Source organism: Ovis canadensis, chromosome 10 (assembly GCF_042477335.2).
Source record: "Ovis canadensis isolate MfBH-ARS-UI-01 breed Bighorn chromosome 10, ARS-UI_OviCan_v2, whole genome shotgun sequence".
Taxonomy (NCBI): domain Eukaryota; kingdom Metazoa; phylum Chordata; class Mammalia; order Artiodactyla; family Bovidae; genus Ovis; species Ovis canadensis.
The window spans coordinates 14,853,025-14,864,956 of NC_091254.1; the positions used below are offsets into that span (position 1 = coordinate 14,853,025).

An 11,932-nucleotide genomic window follows, 5' to 3' on the forward strand; every position below is an offset into this window, starting at 1 on the left:
TAATGCAAGATAAATACATACTTATTTCTTAACTATTCAGTTTTCTAAGCCAAAGAGCCAATGTGTTTACTTTCTATTAGCCTTACAATTAATTTCTTAGTTGTGTAGGGAAAAACACAATAGGATTTTTTCAAAGTTTGCTTTACTTGAACAATAATTTACTGAAATTAATGATGATGATCATTTAGTCAGTAAGTCCATGTCTGACTCTTGTGACTTTATGGACTGTAGCCCACTGGGCTTCTCTGTCCATAGAATCCTCCAGGCAAGAATACTGGATATGGGTTGCCATTTCCTTCTTTAAGGGATCTTCCCAACCTAGGAATCGAACCTGGGTCTCCTGCACTGCAGGCAGATTCTTTACCGACTGAGCTACAAGAAAAGCTATTATTGTTTCTTTAAAACGTTTGTAAATTTGTAAAATTAATAAAATATAAAACAAAGTAACCATTACGTATGGCAATGTTTAATAGTAAGGTTTGGGAAATAATAGTAAAAAAAAAAAGCTCTTTTACTAAGCTATCCTTTAATATTGGGGAGATAATCCTGAGGCCAAAATCTACTACTATTTTAAGAAATAGTGTTTTGTGGATTCTCATTAGCTAGGGACCATCTTTCTTGCTCTCAACTAATATGTAAAATAAGGGCTAGCTAGGAGATTCATAAAGTTATTCAGAGCCTCTCAAATATACACATGCTTTCAAGTATACACATATACATCAGTAAAAAAAAAAAAATCATAATACATGTTGTTTACAAGTTGTGAGAAGATCTAAGCTAGCCAAACACTGAGAAGGTCTTGTGTGTGTGTGTGTGTGTGTGTGTGTGTGCATGCGTGCTCAGTCGTGTCTGACACTTTGCAACCCCATGCGAGGCTGCAGCCCATCAAACTCCTCTGTCTGTGGAGTTTTTCCAGCCAAGAATACTGGAGTGGGTTACCATTTCCAACTCCAGGGATCTTCCCAACCAAGGGACTGAACCTATATCTCTTGCATCTCCTGAATTGGCTGGTAGATTCTTTACCACAACACCACCTGGAAAGCACATGTACGTGTTTAGGAAACAATATTTGACTAAAGAGGTTTTTACTTCAAAAAGGTCTCAAATAGAAAATCTATGCCTACAATAATTTTTTTTTCTCATTGATGATGAGTGCTAAATGCTTGCTGACTCAGCCCCAGGGATCAAACCGATGTCTCCTGCATTAGCAGGCAGATGCTTTATTACTGAGCCACCAGGCAAGAATGCTGGAGTGGGTGAGCATGCCCTTCTCTAAGAGATCTTCCTGACCTGCAGACTGAACCCTGGTCTTCTGTATTGCAGGGAGATTCTTTACCATATATTTACAATGATTATATAATATGTTTACATGTTATTAAATGTCCCATATATACTGTAATATTCACATTTATTACATATCTACATCAACATTATACATATATACAAAATACTTTAAGACATCTGAAGTGACTGCTAAAATCATATATTAAGCAAAAAATAAAATAATATTTTTTCTTTTTTATTAAAGTATAGTTGATTTACAATGTTGTGTTAGTTTCTGGTATAAGTGATTCAGTTATACACACACACATATATATATATTCTTTTCATATTATTTTCCATATTGATTTATTACAGGATATTGGATATAGTTCCCTGTCCTATACAATAAGACCTTGTTGTTTGTCCATTCTCTACATAATAGTTTGCATCTGTTAGTCTCAAATGCCCAGTCCAATGCTTCCCAGAACTCCCTACTCCTTGGCAAGCCCAAGACTCTTCTCTGTGTCTGTGAGTCTGTTTCTGTTTGGTAAGTAAGTTCATTTCTGTTGCATTTTAGATTCCACATATAAGTGATATCATTTGGTATCTGTCTTTCTGACTTACTTCACTTAGCATGATAACCTTTAGATCCATCCATGTAGCTCCAAAGGGCATAATTTCTTACTTTTTGTGGCTTAGTAATATTCTGCATCTTCTTTATTCAGTCATCTGTCAATGGATACTTAGGTTGTTTCCTTGTCTTCACTTCTGTGAACAGTGCTGCTATAAATATAAGGGTGCTTGTGTCTTTTCAAATCATAGTTTGTCTGGATATATGCCCAAAAGTGGAATTTCTGGATCATATAGCAACTCTCTTTTTAGTTTTTTGAAAACTCCATATAGTTCTTCACAGTAATTGTACTAATTTGCATTTTCACCACAGTGGAGGTGAATTCCATTTTCTTCATGCATATTATTTCTTATTTGTACATTTTTTAATAATGACCATCCTGAATAGTGTCAGTTGGTACCTCAATGTAGTCTTTATTTGCATAAAGTAGTCTTCAAATAAGGTCATATGCTTGATTTGTATTTATTTATAATCTTGAAAAACCAGAATGTGCTTCAAAATAAGTTTAACTGTCTGTATATGCATTAATCACATGAAATGTTATGAATAGCATACTGTCATTTAAATACTTTAAATGATATTATCAGAGTTAACTGAAAAATACAAACAAAAACTACCTGGAAAACATAACACTTCACAACTTTAGAAGTTGTAGGGTATGTTTGCTAAATGTACAAAGTTTGGTAGACACTTGAAAGGTCACAGCAAATAAAGAGATGAAACCTCAAGGAGAGAATGCTTGCAATAAATGAAAATTATTATTAACCTTCTGCATTATGCTGTAATAAAATAAAGATCAAACTAACCTATGTATCATTATGTAATTTCTATCAAAGACATATATCTGGTATGCTATTTCCCTCACATATGTTTATGTAGTGTGTATGGATATTTTTATATGAAATTGAAGCAGACAGATCTGATGGTTTGCCTAAAGTCATACATTAACTTCATAACAACCGAGAGAAGGTATCCATATCCCGTGGTTCAGCTCAGTGCCACCTATTTCATCAAGTTGTTTTCTTTGTCTATAGAAAAAATAAGCTTGGGAGGCTTATAATCTAGCTATTTTTCTAGATTGATTTTTACAGAACACCTGGGAAGCAGGCCCAGAGAAAATGAGACATCTGAGAAGTTCATAAGTATTATTTTCAAGGGGTTAATAGCATAGTAGCTCTCTAAGTCATCCTTAGAAAGAAATATGTGACACCAGATGGCAGGTCACAGAGCTGGCTCATAAGGAACAGGAGTCTGGGGACACTTTCACAGTGCCAAGTTAAGAAGATACAAGAGAAGAAAAAAAAAATTTTATTCTTTTCTTTTTATTTCTAAGCTCATTTACAGTTTAAACTTGCATGAAATCTCTATTTAGATCTTCAGAGGAAAGATAATAAGTAGCTCAGTTAACAGTTTGGAATGTGTCATGCAAGATGCTACCCCAAATTGTGCTGGCGTTGATGACAAACTTCCATGAAGAAACTTTGCAATAACCACAACAACTTAAAGCAAAGGTGGTTATTACTGTCCTAAATATTATCTCTAGAATGGTTAATTTCTGTGTTTTGACTTATAATTTATATGGTCATGCTTTATAGAAACACTAGAGAAAATTATTGATTGTAGTGTCCTTCTAGACAAAGAATAAACTAAAGAAAACAAATTCCAAATTTTCACCAAAATCGAAGGTCTTAACCTATTGGGGAGGGGATGACCTGTAAGGAAATATAATCTACTACTGTTGCTATCTGTACAGATATAGAATTAATTCAGATTGTGTGTCTAAGCTGTATGTATCCTGACTATGGATGGATTGCCTAATTCTGGTCATGTGCCTCAAACTTCCAGAAGCTGTGAGCATTGTGTGATGACATAAATTAAACACATTTTAGAAGCAACTTTCTACTGATTTTTGAAGTTGGATATGTTTCAACTTCAGATTCCAAAGTAATTATTTACCAATCATGTGGTAAAAGTTCAGCTGTAGGGCAGAACAAGCAGCTGAAGAAGCAAGGAGAGGCAGAGCATACTTTCCTGACTGTTTTGTTTACCAGCTGTCTGATGGCCTTGCACGTACCTGTACATGTTCATGTATGTTTACCACTTCATCGGCATTACAATTTCACTTCAAAGAGCTTAAAGGAGCTAATTTTAGAAGCCAGATTTGTATTATAAGAAGTTTTGTTTTCGAACTCCATGTATAGCCACATTAACGCAATAAGAAGCTGTTACACACACCAGGTTTTCTGATGTAGCGTGGCATCAATATTTAGGACTTTTGTATCTCTAGGATTAGTAGGGATGAGGAGAAAATAGGAAGTGTTAGAACAAAAAAATTAGCTCTGAAAAGCAATTTATATTCTATTCGGCATACAGTAGAAGAAGAAAAAAAAATTAAAGTGGATCTTATGGAAAACATAGGATGTCAGATCTTTCTCCAAACCAAGAGAAAGACTTTTCTATTACAGGCTCAGTGAGTTACTCAGCAGGAGGGCTTTATGTTTAAGACAGTACACGAGATATATGAAAACTTAGTGATGAAGTGAAATGTCTACTCTGGGAAAGGCCAGTGGTCTTTCCCATTAGGCACCCTGCAGATCAAAGAGTATTTCACAGACTTAATACACTGTGGTTTCTCACCAGCCTTGATTGTATAAATTAGAATTTTGTCATATGTATATTTAGTGCCAGAGTCAGAGGGGCTATCCAAGCATTTTGCACCACACTCCTCCAGTATTCCTTTCCTAGTAAACATTCCAATAAAAAAAATAAATAAAAAGTAATAACCTGGAAAGTAGCCTTTATTTCTTAAAAGCCTAGGCTTCAGTAAAGAAAAGGAAGGAAGATAGTCGTGTCCAACTCTTGCGACGACCCTATAGACTGTAGCCTGACAAGTTCCTCTGTGCACAGGATTCTCCAGGCAAGTATACTGGAGTGGGTTGTCATTTCCTCCTCTAGGGGATCTTCCCAACCTAGGAATAGAACCCAGATCTCCAGCATTGCAGGCAGATTCTTTACCAACTGAGCTATGCGGGAAGCCCCAGGCTTCAGTAAGTGCCCTGCAAAAAAAAAAAAAAAAAAAAAAAAAAATCCACCTCTTTTCCTTAGAGAAATATGGTAAAATTGCTTGCAGGTAGAACCACTTATGCTACCAAGCAATAGTTTCCACCTTCCCCTTTGGCTCTTTACCTTAGCCAGAAGCCGCGACTCTCTTAAAGACCACAAGGCAGAGACACCCAGGGACGCTTGCGCCTACGACATGGAAACTGCCACCACCAACAGCTACCAACAGCGAAGCTTCAAAATTAAAGCATATTGAAATGTTCACCGAGTTCCCATATTTGCTTCTTAGCTTGAGACCTCCTTACAAAGAGCTTGAAATCCCTTCCCTCCGCAGAGAAAGTGGGGTTTCTTCCTCCTTGCAAACATTGCTGAATCCAAGTCTCCGATGAACTGGTGGCAAAGCTGGCATTTGGGGATCGCGCCTACGGTTGCCTTGTAGCGCGTATTTGCTGTTCGGATATAAATGCATACTTATTCTCCATTCGGATGTGAATGTATACTTATTTACTCCCTATGCTCTATTCGGATATAAATGCAGAGTTATTTATTTATTTCAACCTGTGGACTTGGGTCCTGACTGGTGCTGCGAGGAGAGAGGCCGGGGACACGCGCCTGGAGCCGGACCAGGTGGAGCCTAGCCGCGGTTTTCCGAGGCAAGTCCCAGCTCCGGCTCCTCAGGCCGGGTCTGGACGTGCCCACGTCCGGAGCAGGAAATCACAACCGTGCCCCAGCGCCCGCACGCCTTTCTGGCCTCCAGGAGCTGCTGTCCTTGATTGACAAGCCGGGGACTATTGGCTGAAGTTCCCCCCGCGATTTGCATGCCCAGAGAGGGAGTGTCCTCTGCCGCCCTCCTGCGCCGCCGCGCAGCCCGCAGCCTCCCGGGGAATGCGAGGCGGCGGGGATGCGTGCGGCTTGCGGGCCGGGGCTGTGAGCTGGAGTCGGGCGACCTGGCGCCCGCGCCCGGATATGGGGAGTCTCAGTCGTCCTAGCAGCAGCGCCAGCCACGGAAACCTGCCGGTAAGGGTTGAGGTCCGGGAGTACCGCGGCCCTGACAGGGTGCAGCACCGTGGTGGGGTTCCTACTCCTTCATGTTTTTCAAACCTTTTTACCTTATTCCAAACTTCACGGGAAGGTTGAGGGGAGAGAAAGGGAGTTTGGGATAATGTCTCTTCATTTTAGCAAGGAATAGGCAAGTCCTTGGATAATGAGAAGTTTCTGTAGCACGAATGGAAGGAGACGAGGTGAAAGGGGTTAGGGTGTGCTCATATGGCTTTAAGATAGAGGGGTTTCTGCGGCCGGCATCTGGCTTTGACTGTCTACTGCAACTGACGAATTGTTTTTGCGTTTCATTTTCCGCGTTTGCTACTCTTTCCTTAGGGAGGGGGATTAGTGAGAGCTTATCATGGGGTGGAAATCCAGATCTTTTCGATTTGATTTTAGGTACGTGTTAAAACGAAGATCAATTCTTCAGACCTAAAGCGTTTATTTAATAGAGAAGGGAGCCCGAGGGGCTAGAATTTCTATGTTTTTATTGTTGTTGTTGTTGTTATCGGTCTCATAGCAAGGAATGCAAGACATTTCGCGTTCCTGGGACCTTAGCTGTAGAAATATTTCAGTGGGAAAAAATAAAGAGCCCACTTCTCGGTCCCCTCCACTACCAGCCCCCTCTCTCCCTGTGACCTACCCTGCCGCGCGGTGCAGTCCCTCCACCGTACTTCCCGGGGTGCGTGATAGTTTGGGATTCTGAACGTTTACTGAGTGAGCGTGATGGGGAACCGGGCGAGAGCCGGGGTGGGGGTGCGGTGCAGAAAGTAAACAGAAAATAAGTTTTGGAGACAGCGTTGCCGCGCAGATCTCTCCCTTGCAGCAAGTTTCCTCTTAACCCTGTTTTGACTGGAGCCTTTGCCTTTGAGAGTGGGGATGGAGCCGGAAGGAGCACGCGTTCTGACTCCAGGTTTTGTGATTCTGCGTGTTTGTAACAAGCCTTCTCTCCCCCCCACCCCCCGCCCCCCCCCCCCTTCCGCCCCATTCAGCATCTGCTTCTGTTTTTCCTCTTCGTGAGACCGTTCAACTGTCTGGCGAGTTACAGCCGGGCCACGGAGATTCTGTACAGCCTGAACGAGGGGCTACCGGCGGGGGTGCTCATCGGCAGCCTGGCAGAGGACCTGCGGCTGCTGCCCAGCGCCGGGGGGCAGGACCTGCAGTCTCAGTCGCCTCAGCACAGCGTCGCCGAGAGGAACCCTCCTCTCTCCTTCAGCCTGGCCTCCCAGGGGCTGAGTGGCCAGTACGTGACCCTCGACAACCGCTCCGGGGAGCTACACACTTCTGCCCAGGAGATCGACCGGGAGGCCTTGTGTCTTGAAGGAGGCAGAGGGACTGCCTGGGGGGGCAGCATTTCCATCTCCTCTTCGCCTTCGGCTGACTCTTGTCTTTTGCTTCTGGATATCCTAGTCCTGCCTCAGGAATACTTTAGGTTTGTGAAGGTAAAAATCGCTATCCGGGACATCAATGACAATGCCCCGCGGTTTCCTATTTCCCAAATATCAGTTTGGGTCCCAGAAAATGCACCTGTAAACACCCGGCTGGCCATAGAGCATCCTGCCGTGGACCCAGATATGGGCACTAATGGTGTTCAGACCTACCGCTTGCTGGACTACCATCGTATGTTCACCCTGGACGTGGAGGAGAATGAGAATGGGGAGCGCACCCCCTACCTAATTGTCATGGGACTGTTGGACAGAGAGACCCAGGACCAGTATGTGAGCATCATCATAGCTGAGGATGGTGGGTCTCCACCACTGATAGGCAGTGCCACCCTCACCATTGGCATAAGTGACATTAATGACAATTGCCCACTCTTCACAGACTCACAAATCAACATCACCGTGTACGGGAATGCTACTGTGGGCACACCAATTGCAGCTGTTCAGGCTGTGGACAGAGACTTGGGAAACAATGCTCAGATCACCTACTCTTACAGTCAGAAAGTTCCACAAGCATCCAAGGATTTATTCCATTTGAATGAAAACACCGGGGTCATTAAACTTTTCAGTAAGATTGGAGGAAGTGTTCTGCAAACACACAAGCTCACCATCCTTGCTAATGGACCAGGCTGCATCCCTGCTGTGATCACTGCCCTGGTGACTATTATCAGAGTCATTTTCAGGCCACCTGAAATCGTCCCTCGTTATATAGCGAATGAGATAGATGGTATTATTTACCTGAAAGAATTGGAACCTATTAACACTCCAATTGCATTCTTTACCATAAGAGATCCAGAAGGTAAATACAAGGTAAGCTGCTATCTGGAAGGTGAAGGACCATTTAGATTATTGCCCTACAAACCATATAGTAATGAGTATCTTCTAGAAACGACAAAACCTATGGATTATGAGCTACAGCAATTCTATGAAATAGCCATAGTAGCTTGGAACTCTGAGGGATTTCAAGTTAAAAAAATGATTAAAGTGCAACTTTTAGATGACAATGATAATGCTCCTGTTTTCCTTCAACCCTTGGTAGAACTAACCATTGAAGAAAATAATGCACCCAATTCCTTTTTGACTAAGCTAGATGCTACAGATGCTGACAGTGGAGAGAGGGGCCAAGTTTCATATTTTCTGGGACCTGATGCTCCATCATATTTTTCCTTAGACAGTGTCACAGGAATTCTGACAGTTTCTACTCAGCTGGATCGAGAGGAGAAAGAAACGTATAGGTACACAGTCAGAGCTGTTGACTCTGGGAAGCCACCCCAAGAATCAGTAGCTACTGTTATTATCACAGTGTTGGATAAAAATGACAACAGCCCTAGGTTCATCAACAAGGACTTCAGCTTCTTTGTGCCAGAAAATTTTCCAGGATATGGTGAAATTGGAGTGATTAGTGTCACAGACGCCGATACTGGGCAAAACGGATGGGTTGCTCTCTCTGTGGTGAACCAGAGTGATATTTTTGTCATAGACACTGGAAAGGGCCTGCTGAGAGCTAAAGTCTCTTTGGACAGAGAGCAGCAAAGCTCCTACACTTTGTGGGTTGAAGCCGTCGATGGGGGTATGCCTCCCCTCTCCTCTACTGCAAAAATCACAATTCTCCTTCTAGATATTAACGACAACCCGCCTCTCGTTTTATTTCCTCAGTCTAACATGTCTTACTTGTTGGTGTTGCCTTCTACTCTCCCTGGCTCACTAGTTACAGAGGTCTATGCAGTTGACAAAGACACAGGCATGAATGCTGTCATAGCCTATAGCATCATAGGGAGAAGAGGGCCTAGGCCTGAATCCTTTAGAATTGACCCTAAAACTGGCAACATTACTTTGGAGGAGGCATTGTTGCAGACAGATTATGGGCTCCATCGTTTATTGGTGAAAGTGAGTGATCATGGTTATCCAGAACCTCTCCATTCCACAGTCATGGTGAATCTATTTGTCAATGACACTGTCAGTAATGAGAGCTACATTGAGAATCTTTTAAGAAAGGAACCAGAAATTAGCATAGAAGAGAAAGAACCACAGATTTCAATAGAACCAACTCAAAGGAAAGGTGAATCCGTGTCCTGTATGCCCACATTAGTAGCTCTATCTGTAATAAGCTTGAGTTCTATCACATTCTTAACAGGGATGGGCATATATATCTGTTTAAGGAGAGAAAAGAAACACCATAGGGAGGATGAAAATTTGGAAGTACAAACTCCATTAAAAGGAAAAATTGACTTGCATATGAGAGAGAGGAAACCAATAGATATTTCTAATATTTGATTTTTTTTTTTTTTTTGCTGTGGAATAGTAGAGATGTTTCAACTGATTTTGGGGATTTCTCACCACCAAAACAAGAATGTGGATGGCAGTTCAAATAAAGGACATCTAATTTATAACTTGTACTATATTGTAAATAGCTGTTTACAGGTTTTTAAATTCAAAATCAGAAGTTATAATATGTGTACAGAAATTTTTAAATGAAATTGTTACTAACAGTTATGGAACTGTTATTTAGAAAATCTTGGACATGATTAGCAGCTTTCATACACCAAGCAGATGATTGTTAAAACCTAGGAGTAAGGTAAGAAAATGTACATTGCATTTTTTGTCTAAAAAGTCCTTTAACCACAAGAGGGCTTCGACTACTCCTTTGCAGGGAACTGTTTTAAGGTATTGTACATGACAGTTGTACATGAAATTAATGAAAGAGTCTATTTTAAATATATTGTTTTTAACATTAAACAAAGATGAGATTAAATGGAACTTCACCCTACTTAAATATGTGATTAAAAATAAAATAAATGCATTTGTAAACAGTATGTTCATTACCTCACAAATGCATCTTGTATAATTTGAAAGAGAAGGTATCTTTAATTTGAAAAAGAAGGCATCTGTGAAGAAGCACAGTTCTTTTTTAGCAAGGATAAATATTTTGCCATGTGTTAAAGATCTGATGTGCTGAAGAATAATTCACTTTCTGTGTACTCTTGTGGCTTTCTATTTGCTTTACCACTGCATTTACTGTTAACACAGGAAATTCTTTCTTAAAGAGAATGTAACTAGAAGTTATGTCCAAGAAAATCAACCAGAAGCAAAGATATGTTTCAATCCTTAGTTGTTTAATAGGTGTTTATGACATTTTGATGCTTTCACAACTCATCAGTAGTACTTTATATTTGGGCTTTGTATTAGATCTTATATACTTAAATTCAGGTGTTACATAAAAAAAAAGAAATCTTATTAAAATTATTCTAGAAGCTGGAGGACACTAACTGTTGTTTTAGCAGGACCTTTTCTATGAGAGTTCTCCTTATCGTTTTGTTGTTGTTTAGGTTTGTTGGCTACCATTTCTGGCTTCCTTTCTTTGGCTTTGGATTAGTTCCAAGAGTTTATTTGTAAGCCCAGCAGCAGACCTCTTTGATAATTTAGCTTTTACTAAATGCTTTGCAGTGAAGCAAGCTGGTTTATCAGTGATTGATCACCCTCACTTCATTGTGTGAACTGGAAATTTTATTTTATATGAGAGCTATAGCAAAATTATCTGTGTAAACAATGAATTTGTTAGCTTAAACTGGATCATTCTACTTTTTGGCATCATGTGTTTGTACTGTACCAAAAGTGTTTATATGTCTGCAAATTAAAGGTATATATTTTCATAATTTTCTCATTTTTACTGTTTTATATACATGGGTTTGTTGTTTTACTGAAGTGCCCATTAATGGCATTCATCTGCTTTTAAAGATCAATGTGAGTAAATTGTAAATATTATGTTATGCTAAAGTTTACATTATACTAATTTATTACTTAAATAAACATTGGGTAAATTATTAAACATATGTGTAATTATAGACATATATATGTGTGTTTGTGTGTGTGTGTGTATCATAGACAAAGAAGATGGTTATGTACTTGATAGTTCATATGAAAATTTATAGCCATGCATGTGTGCATGCATATTTATTTACTATGGCTTAGAAACAATTATAAACACTCATTTTAATTGCAAACCCTCTATTGACTCTGTTATAAACTTCAAATTTAAAATAAAAACACGTTGCAAAAAAATAATTGAATACAAAAACTTAAGATCTTTTGAATATGTATTAACTCATTTTCTTATTTTTAATTTGACAATTAAATAAGTAAGATAACAAGATATGAAACAGTAGTGCTTGCTGCAAAAGGGAAATATACTTTTATTAGAAATTCCTTTTGTTTGAGAGCCACCTGAGCTAAGAAACTAAGATCATTTACCTCCCCAAACTTTTCATTCATAATTGATATAGCCCTCCAAACTTCATTTGTAATTAATGTAGGGCAAAGGAGGAAACCATTCTCCACCAGTTATTTTTATATCTATTTCTCTTTTTTATATGAAGGAACTACATGTGAAACAAGTAGCACCATTAAAAGAAAAAAAAAAAAAAGTCCTCCACAATTGCAATGATTGAATTATCAGTATAAATTACAAAATACTTTATTCACTTCTGAATTTGAAGAG

The 11,932-nt window shown here is 39.7% G+C and overlaps 1 protein-coding gene across 1 annotated transcript; it reads left to right on the forward strand.

Moving 5' to 3' along the window:
• The first annotated feature begins 5,571 nt into the window (after window positions 1-5,571).
• Window positions 5,572-11,263, forward strand: PCDH20 (protocadherin 20). The gene is made up of 2 exons (XM_069602152.1): window positions 5,572-5,971; window positions 6,988-11,263. Exons 1-2 carry the CDS (start codon window positions 5,840-5,842, stop codon window positions 9,709-9,711), a joined length of 2,856 nt encoding a protein of 951 aa, XP_069458253.1. The 5' UTR covers window positions 5,572-5,839; the 3' UTR covers window positions 9,712-11,263.
• The last annotated feature ends 669 nt before the right edge of the window (window positions 11,264-11,932 follow it).

What these genes read in the sequence shown, in the direction of transcription:
- PCDH20 (XM_069602152.1), top strand. Translation starts at nt 5,840, where the DNA reads ATGCGAGGCGGCGGGGATGCGTGCGGCTTGCGGGCCGGGGCTGTGAGC. An exon ending in CCAGCCACGGAAACCTGCCG is followed by an intron (nt 5,972 to 6,987) that starts GTAAGGGTTGAG and finishes CGCCCCATTCAG; the next exon opens with CATCTGCTTCTGTTTTTCCT.